Source organism: Alligator sinensis, unplaced genomic scaffold, assembly GCF_000455745.1.
Source record: "Alligator sinensis unplaced genomic scaffold, ASM45574v1 scaffold842_1, whole genome shotgun sequence".
NCBI lineage: Eukaryota > Metazoa > Chordata > Crocodylia > Alligatoridae > Alligator > Alligator sinensis.
Window position 1 is genome coordinate 1,468,851 of NW_005842295.1, and position 17,789 is coordinate 1,486,639.

At 40.0% G+C, this 17,789-nt stretch overlaps 1 protein-coding gene across 1 annotated transcript in view; it reads right to left on the minus strand.

Moving 5' to 3' along the window:
* The window catches only part of USH2A (usherin), a gene marked incomplete at its 5' end in the record, with an annotated part of 567,922 nt that overhangs the window by 347,281 nt on the left and 202,852 nt on the right, over positions 1-17,789 (minus strand). Inside the window, 2 exons of the mRNA XM_025209559.1 lie at positions 4,167-4,328; positions 8,255-8,368. Coding sequence (XP_025065344.1) covers positions 4,167-4,328; positions 8,255-8,368 — 276 coding nt within the window. The remainder of the gene's footprint in view (positions 1-4,166; positions 4,329-8,254; positions 8,369-17,789) is intronic.

Genomic DNA, 17,789 nt, shown 5'->3' on the forward strand with positions numbered 1-17,789 from the left:
AGCCTGACGAAGGGTTTTTGAACCCGAAAGCTTGCTTAATAACTATTCTCCAACCATTTGGGTTGGTCTAATAAAAGATATCAAATTCACCCAAGGAACCTTGTCTGCCTATATCCTTAGACCAACACGGCTACAACCTAAACCCCCACAGCGTCTCATGTATTCAGCATCCTACACTTCAAAATGGCAGCAGGGGCACAAATGCCCCTGCCACCATTTTGAAGTGCAGGGATGCTGACTACGCACAACACCAAGGCTGCTGGAGCATGCTAATTAGATTGAGTCTGTTTCAATGTGTGCTAATTAACACACATCAGAGCAGGCATTGGGCATGTGTATAGGTGCCCCAAATGTCTGGCCATGATCAAAGTTCATGCGTGGAAATTGTGCCTGGGCTTCTGAAGGAGGTGGTTGAGAGCAAACAGAAATCCTCTTATTCCTCCAAAGACATTTTCTATTTCGAAACTCAAATGGCAACTAAACTTTTCTTAAGGTTCTAAAATGTTAAAATAAATGTGTGTGTAAAGAAACAGAAGCCATATTGTCATAAGAAAGATGGTATTTGAACTATTAGCAGATATGAACACAAAAGAAGTGCTATAAGCCACATAAAGAGGCCTTGTGAATAGAGTGCATTTTTCTTCAGGTCTGAAGAAAAAGCAGGCAAGGCAAGTGTTTTTTCCTCAGAACTGAAAAAGAATGCCTTGCATTTGAAAACTTATTTAAGTCTATATCCCAGCTATGCGGTTGGTCCAAAAAATATCACCCACAAAAATCCTTACCTCTCACATATTTCCTGGGCCATTGCAACTACAACACTGCTTCAACACTACTATTAAAGAGTCTGTTATAGAATCATAGAATCATGGAAAATTAGGGTTGGAAGGAATCTCAGGAGGTCATCTAGTCCAGCCTCTTGCTCAAGGCAAAACCAGCCCCAACCAGATCATCCCAGCCAAAGCTTTGTCTAGCCGGGTTCTAAAAACCTCCAAGGATGGAGATTCTACCACCTCTCTGGGTAAACTGTTCCAGTGCTTTACTACCCTCCTAATAAGACAATTATTCCTAGTATTAACCTAAACTTCCCCTGCTGCAACTTGAGCTCCTTGTTCTGTCAGCTGTCACCACTGAGAACAGTCTAGCTCTATGGTTTTTTGAACCCCACTTCAGGTAGTTGAAGGCTCCTATTAAATCCTCTCTGGGTCTTTTCTTCTCTAGACTAAATAGGCCCTCAGTCTTTCCTCATAAATCATGTCTCCCAGCCCCCTCAGCATTTTTGTTGCCCTCTGCTGGACCAATTTGTCCATGTCCTTTCTGTAGGGCAGCCATTGGGGGCTAGGCTGGGTAGGGGGGAGTCTGGGGATTGGGGATCAGAGGCTGTGATGGGGGGGCTCTGCCACATGGCCCCAGAGTCCCTGGTACTGCTGGTGAGCGCGGTTTTTGGGGTTGTTTTTTTTTATTCCCAGACTGCTGGGGCCAGGGGGGGCAGGGCGTGGGCCATCAGGGGTGGGGCCAGGCAGGGGAGGCAATTGGGACATGGGGTCTGCATGGGGAGGGGTTCTGCCAGGAGGCCCAAGAGCCCCCACAGTCCTTGCTGCACCTGGTGAGTGGGGCTTTTTTTTTATTTTTCCAAGTGCTGGTAGGCAGGGGCTGCATGGAGGATGGGGCTGGGGAGGGCAGCCCTGGGGGCTTCTTCTATGGCTCCCCCCACCCAGGGAGAGGCAGGCACAGCCAGAAGAGCCACAGGAGAACCTGCAGCTGCCCAGCTATGCCTGCCTCTCCCCATCCAATCTGAATCTCCGAATCAGCGCTGAATCTCCGATTCTGATTAGGCTGAATCGAATGGAGACACTGTCCTCCGAACTGGCCAAATCTGAATCGAATACTTCCCTATTTACACAGGCCTAGTAATTAACACACTCCAGCAGACTCGATTAATCGAGTATGTTCCAACTTATTGTAATTACAGCACATCAGAGCAGCCTCACTACTTGTGTATAGGTGCCCTTGAAAACTAGCCTACCTTCATTTCTAGTAGGACAATTGCAAAAACTATATTGACCTCAATTTCAATTTATAGCCTCTATGGTAGCAGTCAGTCAGGACAGTTTGACCTGCACTTTTCAAAAAACACTAGCATGCTGAATATTCTCCACAAAAAAAAAGTCTCCCCTCCCTTCCAACTAATGGCCATCCTGCATACACAAGATGCAAAAAGCAGAGCAAGAACATGACTCTACTAACAATAACACTGCAAGATCTTTCAATAATGCTTTTAATAAGAAGATTGTGAGCACAACTATTTTCTGCTACAAAATTCTTAAGAATAGTGTTATGGAACAGCAATAAGAGATTAATGGAGATCTTGCAAAAAAGGTAAATGGCATTACAAGAATACCAGAAAACTGGGGGGGAAAATTAATTGAACCTATAGATTTGATAAATATTTATTTTTTTGCAGAAGAAAAATGTATAGTAGTTTAAGCTGTCATTATGCTAAACTATATCCTATTTTTCATATTATTAGTAATACATAATGTGGTAGTTTATATTCAAAAATAAAACCAGAATGTATATACCTCATGTATTTATCCAGAAATACACCAAGGTTACTATGGTTACGAAAAATCCATTACCTTTGAATACAGAATGAAAAAGTTTGACTTAAAGTGTGCACTATTTATTATAGCAAACATCAACAGCCTTCAGGAGGTTCTCTAACTGGATTCATTTTTCAGTGTCAGAACTGACCCACCACACTAGTAGCTCATGGCCTGTGTAAGGCAAAAAAAAAAAAAAAAAATTGAACTGTATGCATTTTTAAATGTGTGTTGTACTAACTCTCAGCATAGAAATACCTCAGAGTTTTAAGGTCTTAAAAAAGAAAGAAAGACCCTGAAACCTCTTTATCCTGTGTAGATAGTGATTTGGAATGTTTTCAGTTTTACATATATCTATAGAAATACACAAAATTGTGACCAGCTATTACTTTTATTTCACTGTCACGAAGAGTTCATTTTTTCATTGGATGAAAAATCACGGTATAATTGATGAATTTGTGATACCTTAATTAAACAATAAGTTAAGCAGAAAATAAAATGTGAGAGGACTGGACACTGAAATAATACTCTGCAGCAGAGATAGTGATTCTATGAAACAGAATACTTATGTAACCCAGTCATTAAGACAGAGCATATAACTTATATTCTATTCCTACAATATGTAATTGAATGGGGACTATGCAGGGATGCTGTAGAATGCCTCCCTAGACAAGGACATACCTAGACAAGGCTCGCTACAGACATTCAAAGGGCCAAGGCAGGATCAAGCTAAGTTACATGGTTTTCTGTAAACGGCATAGTGCAGATAGGTAGCTAACAGAACACACATTCGCCCTGGAGCTGGGAGAGCAATTCTTAGACTGGGTTCTGCCATTTTTAAACCTGTCTGTGCAATCCAAACTTCTGTTCTGTTACGGGTATAGACTGATTTCCAATCATTTATACCAGTAAAAGTATCTGTACCTGGCCACAATTGTACACTTGAAAGACAGTAGGAAAACGTTATAGCTCCTACCTCATCACCAACAGTTTGCAAACTTGTTTTGCTAAAGCTTAGTATTGCCAATTCAAAGAACTTAAAAAAGTTAAGAGGTATCTTGAGTCCTGTGAGAAAGGACTGGGCAAGTTATACAGAATTACTGACATGGGGAGGGAGGGTTTTGGTTTTGGCGTAAAAAGACAAAGGCTGTCACAGCCAGACAACCCAGCAGGGGTTTAGTGGAAGAATCTATAGGCTCGAACTACCAGAGTCCCCAGATACGTAAATCTGCTTTATTGTTTTAAAAGTATGGTTTCCTATGAAGCATCTTTTTTTGCTTTTCTTTAAAAAAGACAGTTGGGTCACTGGTTACCCACCAAGAGAACAAAATATTAGGTGTTCAAGTTAAATCAAGCCTACCGAGATAATCAAATTAGCTTTGGAATAAGTGGGGAACTGCATCTGAGTTCTTGTCTGACAATGGGAGAATTGTCTGATTCTCCTTCCTTAGCCAAGTGATAGCTAGAGATGTCAGACTTGAAAAAAGATGCTCTAAGAAATGAGGAGAAGGCAAACATGCAATCAACCTGGTAATTAGGACAGGAGTACCAATATATAAAACTCACCTTTGACTATATATTTAGTTCCATTTCCAGTGTACATTGGTAAAGCATCCATATATAAAGTGTACTGTGTTATAATACCGTTCGGGTTTTTTGGCTGACTCCAACTCAGCAGTAAAGAAGTGGGGAAAGATATAGCTGTTGGTGGCTGTACATCTGTAGGGGCTGGAAAGAATATGTAAAACCCTAAAAATGTATAATAATAAATCAAATATGTAGTCCTAAAGCCATTATAAAAAGACTACCATGTCCATATACCAAATTATTTAACATTCTACACAGTAACAATAAATAAAAATAATAAGTAATGAGGCAAATGGAAAAATAATTCTTTGATAAAAGATTTATATAATTATTATTTGTTTGCTGATGGCAAATAATTATATCAGATAATACCCTATACTATATTAAATAAAAAATGAATGATAATCCCTTTAGTGAACAGTTGCTCTTAGGACAGTGCTCAAAGAACACTGTAAATTCATGAGGGTTCTTGAGCTGCAAAGTGTCAACATTTTTAAAACTGAACTATCAATAAGTGGGGTCACATAATCACTTGCCAGGCGAGAAAAAACATATGGATAAAACATGCCTGCCAGCAACAAGAGCTTACTCTAGTATGTGATTTATCTCTGGTGTCTTTTACCTTTACCTTGTCTGAAAATCCCTTGTGTATTCAAGTGACTTCTTCTGACAAGACAGGGAAATTCTCCATGCACCCTATAGAGCAGTGGATCTCATAGACATTAATTAATTAGCAAACCAACTTATTCGAAGGAGGAAGGGGCAGTCATACTAGAATAGGTGACAAAACTGGTTGTCAGTTCAAGTGTCAGGTAATTTTAAAGGAGAGCTACCAGACCTACCAAAGGTGCTTTAAAATAATTTTTAGGACCAAATTTTTACAATTTAGTGTCTGAAGCTAAAAAGCTGCATCCACATTTACTTGGTGTTTAGAGATGCAAAGTACTTGCATCGCCATACATTTCACTGGAAGGGGAAGGCATACCCTTTGTACTTTTGAACTCTCAGGCCCTGCACAGATACATACATATGTTTCTATAAGTCTAGCTTTAAACACTTACGTTTAAAACACTTTAAATTGGAGATCTGATAAATGTTAACGCTTGTCTCCTAACCAGGTATAATCTCCCATATAATCTTGACTTTGATTCTGAGTTGCACATGGATCTTTTTTCTAATATCTTAGATGCAGATATTATTATGTACAGGCAACCTTAATTTCAGCATTTAACTTTTCAGGGCTTGGCTTTGCACTATTAATACCATATTTACTAGCATAGCACACACATCCTTCCCCCAAAAAATCAGCTTCCCATAATTGGAGTGCATGTTTTAAACAGTGAAGCTGGTTTTGTGGCCAGAGTAGAAGCACCACACTTTGATTGCTGCTTGCAGCAGCACTGGTATTTCTATTAAGGCATCTGAGAGAGCCAATTGATTTAATAGCTCACAGTTCTTCACTCTACAGGTATTAATTATCTTCTATCCTTTTTAATAGTCTAGATATTCCCTCAATCAAGCTATCCTTTCTTCCGGCAATTTTGTTATGTTTAGCTACTCCTGGTCTCTCCCCTTATTTCACAGCTTTGCAGAATGTTTTTAGCAATTTTCAAAATTGTAGACCTAGCCATGGAGACCCACCTTCAGCAGCAGCTAAGATTTAAGCTTTTGCTTAATCAGGAAAGGAAGGGTGAGTGAGCTGAAGATTAGGCTCTGTCCCTACTCCATGCATCCATAACTCTGGGGGGGGGGAGATTCTTCATTTTGTTTTCCAAAAAACAAGGTGCGTGTCTTATTTGGGGGCATGTGGTATGCAATAATATGCATAATTAGTTCAATCATGCATGCGGTTATAATCTAATTAGCATTATTTTGCATACACAATTATGTAGTGGTTGGCGCTGGCTAATAATTTAAAGACTCAGTTCTCCTACCCTTCCACTGAGTTACCTCTTAGCTCCAGAAGCAATCCCACTGAATATCACAAAGGTGGCAGTGTTGGGACCTTAGTCTAGGAGGCATACCTGGTAATTTATAAGCACTGAATTAGCAATTTAAAACAATAACTAGCACTGGCTGGCAATGTGAAAACAATATATAGTAATGAATGTTTCAACAGGGAAACAGTGATAGCTGGAGGGTGTGACATGGTGTCTGTCTTCTCTATCAGAAGTTTATTGTTATTAAGATCATGCAACAAGAGTGTATCCCAAATAGAAATTACACAAATTGACTTTATGTTCAGTCTTTCTGTGGGATAAAAATCAAGATTTTATTGAACGCTGCGGGGAGAAAAAGAAAAACTGTTCTTGCCTAAAATTTTACCATATCAGTCCATCAGTATAAATGTCCTGTCTCTTGTATATTTTATACCTTACATATATAATATGTATATTATATAAATAACTACTATTTTTTTCTGAGTAAAAAAATAATTTGTATAAAGAAAAAATGTACAGTAATGTGCAGTAATTCAACTATATGATAACACTAGATTTCCATGTTTATGCCAGAAGCTTGGCAGAGGAAGTCTCAAATTTTCCTTAATAAATCTGCCATAGTATTCATTTATCATTTCACTTAAACATTAGTATGTTTAGAACATCCTAAGGGATTCTAATTGGCTGAGATTTTTAAATTGGATTGATGCTGCTAGTATATACCAAAGGATTCACATAAAAATAATGCTCCATTGGGAAACCTTATCAAAATATGTTCCTCTAATAGCAAATGTTTGGCCTAAAACTATGTGAAGCTGAATCTGGTGATTCTCCAGCTGATTTATGTCAGCAGCTGAATAAACAGCAACAAAGAGAAAGAATACTTGGTGGCCCATCTAACTGTCCAACAATATCTAGTCTCATTGACTGGGACCTAGTAATAGAGAATCATATGAATGTTCAAGGTGTAATTTTTTTTCCAAAAAATCCTCAAACATGATCTAATTTTGCCCTGTTCACATTGAAGTCCATGGTAAAACTCCTACAGACTTAAATGATAGAGTAAAGAAAACACCAAACACCTTTAAAAATAAAGTTTAACATTAGGTAAACACCAAACTTTTGACAAACTTTGTGATCCCACAAAATTGAACAAGAAATTGCAAAATAACCCTTCCCAAGATATTTCCAAGATGGTTAAAACCAGAAAGAAAAACAGCATTTAAAAACTGATTTTTTTTAAATTTACAAGCTGTTAAAGAGAGAACTCCACCGAGGCGCACACAGAAGCCTGACAAAAACATTGGCCCCCACTGATCTAGACTAACTGTTTATTTTAACTGGATTACTCCAGATTTAGATTAATGTAACTGAGAGAATAATTTGCCCTGAATTTTATGCTTAAAGGAGACAGGAGTTGCATATGCCTCAGATCGGTTGGAAACAAGTCCTTCAGAAACTGATGCACAGCAGTTATTAAGCTGGTCCCTAAAGCCAGAACTATAACACATTTTCTCTTTTTCTATACTCCAGATCTTAATACACAATTGAGAAACACTAATTTATGCTTGCAACTTTTAAGTTCTGAGTACAACAAAAATATGCACGAGTTAAGAAGAGAAGCAGAAGATTAATAAATGGCTCAATTGGCATTTGGAGGTACCCTCATATTGAAATAATAGTTGCCTATTGCTGGTGTTTAGCAGTTAAAAGAGACCATGGAAATCAACCGTTTGATTCTCAATTTCATACTGTGCCATACAATCAATTCTTTTTAGTCAGACTGTCTCTAGATTTACTTCTTAGCCATAGTAAAATGAGGAAGCTTTCATTAATCTTTCAGATGCTTCATATTAATGACAAGGCTCTTGCATGAACAATGTAACAGCAATTAAAAAGCCCATTAATCTGCATTACAGCTATTAAAGATGCATGTCATTAAAGGGTATGGAGTTTGATTCATTTTCGCACCCCCCCAAAAAATGGAGCAATTATGGTCTGGCAATGCACTTTGTCATCAAATTAGGTTGGGGTTTTCCAGCAAATGGCTTTGCAGCATTTAGCTCTTCTGCTGTTTTATTATTCATGACTGAAATGTGGAAGTCAAGACCTTTGAAATTACTTTACCTTCTTGTGGAGTGGAGATGTTCAATGCATGTGAGCTCTCAGTACAGCCAGCCAAAGTGCAAGCAGTTAGGGTTACAGCATAGTTTGTGAAGGGATGCAAGCCTGTTAACATGCCTACAAACAGGAAGAAGTCATGTGTTACCTATGTGTACACAAGGGTCTGCATGTTGGGCATATATAGTCATAAGACACTAATTTTTTTTTCTGAAATGCACTTAAAATGTTAAAGGAGAAGAGGATAAAAAAATGAAAATACTACATTTGTCATTTTCAGGGTTTTTTTTTTAAATAGAGTAGTTTTCTGTTCAGTACAAAATGGTAACAAATGTTAGATTTTTTTTCAGATTTGAGAAGTAAACCTTTAACACATTTGGCAATTAACTCAGCTTTTTTGTTCATTCCTTCCCCTGCTAAATTATTTTAGCTGTGAGTTTATTTTCCCCAAGTAATTTGTAACCTCACTCCTAAAACAAAATACATGTCTCCATCTCAGAAATTAAATACCGCTCTACCAGATTTCCCATTTAATCAAGCCCCTGTACCATATAAAACATATCATCCAAGTTCTGTTACATTGGTAGCACTGTATAATCCCAGGGTTTACTACTCCATTATTCACCTGATACAGTATTAAAGGACTCAAAAATACATGAATGTGGTTTTCAGGACCTGTTGGTATTATTAAAAAGAAGTGGCTAGAATCCTGCTCTAGATCTACCATGTGGCAAGACCAGTTCAGTTTTGCTCGTAGGCATAGAGGACAGACATTCATCCTAGCACACAGTTACATAGATGAACTTACTGGGAGATTGCTTTATAAAAGTTACACATACATTTTAAAATAAATTTTCAAAGTATTTCCTGTTCTCCTTTTCAAATCAGGTCAAATGGTAAATTACTGTGAAATGAAAATTCAGGAAATAAAAAGAAGGCAGACTTGCAAATTTCATTGTGGGTTATATTCATTGTGGTAATATTCTATATTATGCACTTGCTGGGCTTCCACTGAAATCTGTTAGCATCCACATCACCATCTAAGGTTAGTCAAACTAACTTTATAAGTCAAACTGCTATGTAATCATTGGTCCACTCCATCACCACCATTGGAATGATTGCATCTCTGGAAGCCACAGTCCTTGACTGAAGATTCCTTGTGTGCGGTAGCATGCAATATGGACTACTTCTTTTGGGTGACACATATGCTCGAAGTGGAAGAAAAGAACAGTGCCTACTGTCATTGGAACAGAAAAGGCAATAATCCTTTGCTCTTGAATGAGACAACAAGAAAGCAAAACTTCTTGTGATCCCTCAAAACTTTACACACATCAAAGCCCTGAAAGAGGCTTAATAGTGCTTAATATGCTTAATAGTTACAGATTTTTAAAAAAATAAATCAGACATGCTAAAAACTGAAATAACACATTAAATTTTTGGGCAGTCTGTCTTAGATGCATCTGGGCTGGGCCTAGTTTTGTCTTTTATGGAATAAAAATGAATAATCCAAAGAGCAAATGGATTCCCATATTTAGACACCACATTTTTTTTTTAATTCAAATGGAGATGTTCAAACCTTTTCTCAGATTTGACAAAAAAAAAAATCCTGGAAGTTCAGCATTTGCAATGATCTCTCTGTTTGCTTCTTCTGATTCTACTCTTGCTCAGACTGCTGTAAATCAGAGATAACTCTACTGACTTCGGCACAGTTATATTGTTCACAATTCTGCAAATCTTCTATTAATACTGGGAAGCCACACTGCCTCCTCTGACTCTCATGTAAATGTTACAGCAGATATACTGAAAGCAGATCAGGGTCAGCAGCAGCAACCCCAGTTTATTTGCCTGTAATCTTTCAATGATACAAGACAGCTATTTGAAAAAGCATCCCATAAGCATTACTGATGTTTTTAAGTGTTAGCATCTTGTGTAACACAGTAGTTCTGACATCTTTATTAACTCTTTGGCACCATCAGATGCAGAGATCTCATGGTTAGCACTCCATACTGACAGTGGCTAAAGAGGAAAGTAAAAAAAAAATACAGTTTGAATTATTGTCAGCCTATAAATAAGTGTCTGAACCAAAGCTGGCAAATGTGACATCTGCATGTTCACTGTAGAGGGAGATCTGGTAGGGTATATTTTGTTGTATGCTATGGCTGCCTATACACGTGTGGGGGGAGTAGGGGGTGTGTTTTAATTAAAGCAATTACCGGACAGCCACTGTAATAAATACTGCTCATCATCACGTGTATTAAGCCCCACAGCATTTCAAAATAGCCATGGGATGCTTTATCTAAAGCTCATTCAATGAGGTTTAGAAGAAAGTGCCCTTATGGCCAGTATGAAATGTGCAGTGACTTAATACACGTGATGGTGAGGTGACGCTGGACCATTATCATTAGAACAAGGACCAGACTCTAATCAGGTCTGCTTTGATGCCTTCTAATTAGAATGCGAATGAGCACATCTATAGGTACTCATATATGTTCCTATTCACTTTGTGCTCTGCTCTGCTTTGGGATGCAGTTTAGTTTTATTTGTACATTTAACAGTCACGGTGTTTTTATGTGATAGTGAATTAATGCTCCTTGTATTTCTTTTGGGAGACATTCTGTGGGGATCACCAATGGCTTCAGGCACCAAGAGCAGCAAACAGTACATTCAGAAAGATGCCCCCAGCACTGGAGGGGTTGTTTTTTTTGACAAAGTAGAAAAAAATTGACATTCTGTGTCCATGCAGCATCACATTTTACATTGTGTATCATTCAGCAGGGAAGTGCTTTTAAAAAAATAAAATATCTTTTTGTTTAAAATGTATTCAGTCAAGACTTCTATAAAGAAATTCTATTTTGACATTTATATTTGACTCCTTTGCTTCATATATAAATGCATATGATTTTGCCAGCAACAAAGAAACAGATGTGTTGAATAGGTGAGCAATAGAAAGTGCAGTTTTTTATTTACATACTTCAGCAAACTACTTTTTTTCTCAGCTGCCAACCTAGCTGTTTGGCCAGCATCCACTGTAATCTGTTCTCCTTCATTATGTTAATCTGTGGGCGGAAAGATTTCTGTCATCTTCAAATCGCTTGTACAGCAATGGTAAACACCTTGGCCTGTCTGTAATTGGACAGGTGTCTGCATTGGTGTCACCCGGCTTTTAATTCAATTAAAGAACTGGCTCCTCTACTCTCATTACCCACTCATTTCCTCTGCACTTTTAGTCAGCAGTGAAATTTACACTCAGCACTTGACTATCTTAGAGTACAAAGTCAGCAGTCCCATAACAAAGATCATCATTGCTATACACACATTGATTTATAGCGGAGCAAAGTGTATTTTGCAATGCTAGTTTTACACTGCCCTGAGAACCCAGTTGAAAGTGGTAGGGGATTCTTAATGCTTTTTCTTAATCCTTAATTTGTACATTATTATATTAGCGTCCATTACTTATAGTTGATAATTGATGTGCAGGATAATAGCTCACATGACTGCTTCAAAAAGTGATGCTAACAGAGCAAGTTCTGTTCTTAGTTCAGTGCATATAGCTTCATTAATACCAACAGGAGATGCCTGGCTGAACCAGCAGGTAGTTCAGGATGATGGTTACATGGCACAATCAATACTGCCTGGAATTTGGGTATACCAGTTCTGTAATGTAGTCAACCTCCTTCCTTTGAGTTGAGTTCCCCAGTTTTGTTCAAGCTAAATATGCTCTTGCAGTTGTAGTGCAGTTGAATTTTTGGGGGTCTTAAATTTATATCACAGAATAAGTTCCAAGCATTAAAATCCACATAGTGGATTAGAGACAGTAAATCAATCCAATGAACCACTCTTCCTGCCCACTAAAACGAACCTCTGGAAATAAATTAAAGTTCTAACACAGACATTTTGACACAATGACCCCATGAAACTGAATAATGTCATTCGTTAAATATGGATGTAAAGTTAACAGTCTTAAGAGTGATCTGGAATCACACCTAGAACATTAAGACCAATTGATATGCAAAATTAGTGTTTAATTTTCTGTACCTCTTCAAATGATCTCTCCCTAATATTAGTATTTGTTTAGGAAATAAAACATGAGGTTCATTCTCACTTTATCTTAACTAAGGGAAAATAAGCACAGAAATGAACAGCAGAAAAGGGTCTATCACAGCATTTGCCTACCTTTTTTCAGCTGCAAAGCTACTTTTAGGGGGGATAATTCTGTGTAAAAAAACATTAAAAAAGAAAAAAAAATTATTGCTGCTTTTAAGCAGAAGGGGGGAAGAACAAAATTTGCCTTAGCTGCCTACTTTCCCAGTGCCCACAATTACTACAGAGTATGCCCTGGTTACTCAGAAGATAGAGTCATTGCCTTGGTGTAGTTTTCAGTTTTATAAAGGGGTAACTCCAAGCAAGGGGACAATTACACCACAGAGCAACTGAGACACAGTGGCTAAGTACAGACAGTCAAAAAGCCCAAGGTTGAACTAATTCAATCTTTGCAGGTTAGTCTAAACTGTATAGATTGAACCAATAAGCAAGTGAACACACATTCAGTTTTGATTCTGGAAATGCAGTCACGTGTCTGCAGTGGCTCAGGCCAGAAGCCAGAAGGACATTAGAGCATGCCTCCCTGCTCAGCTGCAGCAGACAGCTTGGGCCAAGGCTAGCCCACCCACCTTGAGAGGAAGGGGTTTGCAGGGAGGTGTAAAGCATCCTGGGATGCTGGGGGACCGTGAGTTAACTTGAATCTGGAGGGGATCCAGGGCAGAAGTTCAATAAACCAATTTAACCTAAATCATTTAAGTCAGATACTACATCTTTCCAGGTTTATTTGAAACCGGTTTCAGTCACTTCACATGAACCATGTCCATTTTCCCCAGTTTCATTCAGGGCTGTTGCCAGTTTAGCTCTCTCCACAAGGTAATTGGGGACAAAAGGAGTTACTGTGATATAAGACCCTCCCCCCCCACCCCCCCAACACACACAGAGACCTACTAATTAAGGAAATAGGAACTGTGCCACATAATAAATGATGGGATAAACTTGGCAGAACAATGGTTTCAGCTTTTGCGTCCCCAGTTAATTGGGAATGGAGACCTATCTGTGCTTCAGCCACAATGTGGTACATTGTCTATAGTCTTATTCTGAACTGCACTGTGGGTGTGTCTACACAAGACTTTTATTGTGGAGTTACCTAATTAGCTCCAAAGGAAACATCTCAGTGTCTAAACATGCACCCCTATTAGGCCACAGAAAACTAATAAACTGTGCCGCAGGATACTGCTTGTATTTACAAATACTAACCTGCAGCAGACTTTATTAGTGTGCAGCAATGGACATGCAGACATTGACAGGGCTGGCTGGGGCACAAGGCTCCTTCAGTGAGGGAGCTGCCTACTGGCTAGCCCCACACTGAAGCATCCTTGTGCCCCAGCCAGCCCCTCCACAACACATTGAGCTGAGCCAGAGTAGCCCCAGGCTGTCAGGCTGACCTCCCAGGTCCCCTGCCAGCCAACTTGAATCAACATGCTGTGGTGCTGGGTACATGTATGCTGGAGTTTATCACTGTAAATGAATTGCACGTGTAGACATGCTCTGTGAGAGATAATCTGGGATTTTTTTGCCATGAATGAAACAGCCTTCATAGCAACAGGTGATTACATAGGGGCAGATGAGAACAGCAAATGAAATGCAGCGAATGTCTATCCTGGTGCTACTTAAGGGTACAAAGATAATTGAGGGGACTCCACATGATTTGGATCCTCTCCTCTGGGAAGCAAAGACCTAAAGTCTATGTTAAGTCCATGGTAAACTAGAGTTAGTGTTACATCTATCAATACACTCCATGGTAAAATACCTGATTGAGGACACTATGCACGGACTAATATATATGTATCCAACTTGGTCTGGTTTGTTGCTAGGCATGTAGAGCAGTGTACAGATAGCTGTATCTAAAAGAAGTGGTATCATCACTTCCAACCTCTCAGTAGTAATCTCATCTCTTCTTGTGGCAGAGAAACAGGAATGCAATTTTCTTTGCAAGACAGCATTTTTTTGCAATGAGGCATTGTCCATTCAGAAAAAAAAAACAGAAAATAAATTCAAAGGAATTATAGGCACTTAGATTCCTTATTTAGAAAAAACATAACTCTTCATGAAAACAGCTGTTTCAGTGGTCCTATCTATTACACATATTCCAGAAATAGTTGGAGGAGATATTGGACAAGCTTTTAGGCACAAAGTACCCCTTCACACTTTTGGCACATTTTATCATTTTTTCTGTTACAAAATTCAGCCCTATCCAAATTACTGTTTAAAGTGTAATATGGCTAAGTCTGACTAGCAGACGTAGCCATATAAATCTCATTGAAATGAGTATGACTTGAGTGCACAGTTCACTTTGTGGACTTTGAAGATCACAATCTAGCCTCCTATGCCAAATTTTCACATTGTTTTCCCCTTGTAGCATTAATTCATAAAGATCTATTTTAAAGTATTTAGATTGCTTATAAAAAATTGAAACAACACTGATCCTTACAGATTTGCTTTTTCCTCTGTCTAAGTGGTTATGAAATATTAATAAAAGAAAAAAGTTACAAAATAAACTAAAGACAGTATTTAACCAACTGGATGCCTGAGGTTATAAAGCATGTGTCAAATGAGAAGTCACCTGTGTGTTCATATGCACTTATAATACAGGACACGTACTGATACTTATAACAGAAGAAAATCATCAAATGACTTGCCCCATGGTTTTGGGAAGAGCATGGCGAAATTTTGCCAAAGTGTAAGCAAGTTTGTCATATAAGGTTTGCATCACAAACATGTTTAAATCATACTACTGCATTTAATCAAATCAAAGCCAAGGTTTTTTCCCTCCAATCAGAAGGAATAGGGGGAAGCCTCATCTTGGATTTGAGTGCCAGCCTGGGGCAGGCAGCAGCTCAGCTCTGGCTTTGGCCTGGGGCTCAGGGATGATGCTGGAGATGAGCCACTGCCTGCCCCAGACTGAAATGGCATGTTTGGTGGGGAGAGGCACAGGTCAAAGGGAAGTGCAGGGTAGGACGAGATGTGGTGGGGTGGAACCTGCAGCTAGCCTCCCCCACCCCTTGCCCCAGTGTCTATGCCTTTCCTGATGCATCATGCCTCCATTACCCCTTGCTTCCCCACGCCAGCTGCCCTCTCACCCCCTTACCTGCTGCTCTGGCTCCTCTAGTCCCACCAGCACCAACCCAGTCCAATCAGGACCTGCTGCCACTTCTCCCTAACCAACTGGGCTGGGACTGGGGCTGGGGCTAAACTGCTGCTGACTGCTCTGGGGAACAGAGCTGCAGAAGAAGGGAAGGTGGGGGAGATGAGGGTAGCACAAGGAAAGCAGAGGGTTGGGGGGAAGATGGCAGGGAGGAGTCAAGGGTGGGGGGGTCGGCCCTAGGAGAAGCAGGCACAGGCATGGGGGGCAAGCAATAGCAGGTGGGTGGCAGGTGGCAGGGGCCACATGGCAGGAGGTAAATAGAAAGGGGCACAGGCACAGGGGGACAATTGGCAGGAGAACAAGGGGCAGGGCCCTGGCTTCTCACCCTCTGCTGCAGCATTCCCTGCCACAGCATGAGGAGGGGATTATAAAATGACCACCACTAATTAGATTCTATACATAGAAAATTATAATAAATTTATAATTTTTCATGTATAGAATCTAATTAGTGGAGGATCATCTTATATTCCAACTCATCTTGGATTCAGGTAAATATGGTAGTCCATACATCTGTATTTCAAATGCACTTTCAGCTAGAAGTTAGATGAATTGCATTCACTTGTCAAAATTTGGAGCAAGAGGCCCCTGCTTTAATATCTGTCTTTTTTACAGCAGCACACAGAAGCTGTAGTACCAGACTCTTCAGATACTGGAGTGCCAGCATGAATAGCCATATGCAAAATGACTGTGGGCAACTCTAAAATAGGATGTAGTGGTCTATTGTATCAATCCCCATAACATAAAGCTGGCCTGAGTGTGCTCTAGACTGTATTTAGAGGGGCACCTCCCTCCATCATTCCTCACCAAGAGCAGCACAACCAGGCTCAGGTACATTTTCTAACACTTCCATACACCAGATTCCCAAGTGGATTATTTTATCTCGTTATCTTCAAAGTTAAAAACAACATACACATACCTCATCCCTCCACCACCTTTCTTCACTGGAGGGCAAAAAGTCTATGTTAATTTTTGTGTAAACCTAAGTGGAAGTTTCTATATAAATATTTCGGTGATCCTTTTTTTTAAAGGATAAGAATTTTTTTAGAAGAATATTAGTATGTATCTAGATTTGCTGTAATTTTGTTAACATTTTCAAGTTTATTTATTTATTTATGTACTGGATTTATATGCTGCCTTCTCCAAAAGTGGCTCAGGGAGGCTTACAATAAAAAAAGATAAAACCAGATAAAATATAAAATAAAATAGTAACTGATAAAACAACATCCTAAGCAATCGTCCACACCTGAACCTCAACCAATACAAATCTACCCAACTAAAAAGGTCTTAACGTGCCTGCAGATGTCCAGGTTCAGGCACTAATGGACCTCAGAGGGGAAGAAGGTCCAATGGCAATAGGTGACTAGCAAGAACATGCTCCTACATCTTTTCAAAAAGTTTACACAGTTTACACAGATGAAAACTGCAGAAAGTTGCTCTCAGATGACCTTAGAGACCATGATGGAACAAAAGGGAGGGCCCACCCATTTAGTGAGATAATTTACATTTTGTGTGAATAAATGTATACTGTCAGACAAGGTTCTTTGGGTAAATGTGATATCTTTTATTAGACCAAATATTTAGTTGATCTAATACAATCTCCAACTATTTAGTTGGTCTAATAAAAGATCACATTTACCCAAAGATCCTCATCTGCCTATGTCCTTAGACCAACACCCCCTAATACAGGGGTGGGCAAAATATGGCCCGCAGGCCAGATCCAGCCTGCAAGGCCATTCTATCTGGCCCATGGGACCCCTAAAAAATTTGTAAAGTTAATATTGATCTGTCCTTGGTTCATGTCAAAAATGACATAAACCAGGGGCAGTAGGACCCAGGGGAAGCCCAGCAGGCTCCCAGAACAGCAGGGCCTGCCCGGCCCTGCCCCCCCAGCCAGAAGCCCCAGCAGGGACCATGTGGCTGCACTGTGCTGGAAATTCAGGTAAAGGCAGGGGGGAAGGGCAGGGGAGAACCTGGGCAGGGAAGGAGCACTGGGAAAAGTGGTCCCTTACCCACCCTGTGGCCGGTGCCCTGCGCTGCAGCCCTCATGTGGCTGCCTGTGCCTGCTCAGGACAGCCCTGCACAGACTGGAAGTGGCAGCAGCAGGGAGTGCCGGCCACAGGGTGAGCAAGGGGCTGCTTTTCCCCGCACTCCGCATCAGCTTGTCCCCTGCCAGGGAGCAGGGGCTTGGGGCTGCAGAGGGTCAGGGCTGGGGGGCACTGGGAGGGAGCAAGTGCATGGGACCCACACTGGCATCCCAGGGTCAGCGCCAGCAGGACCCAAAACAGGGCAGCAGGA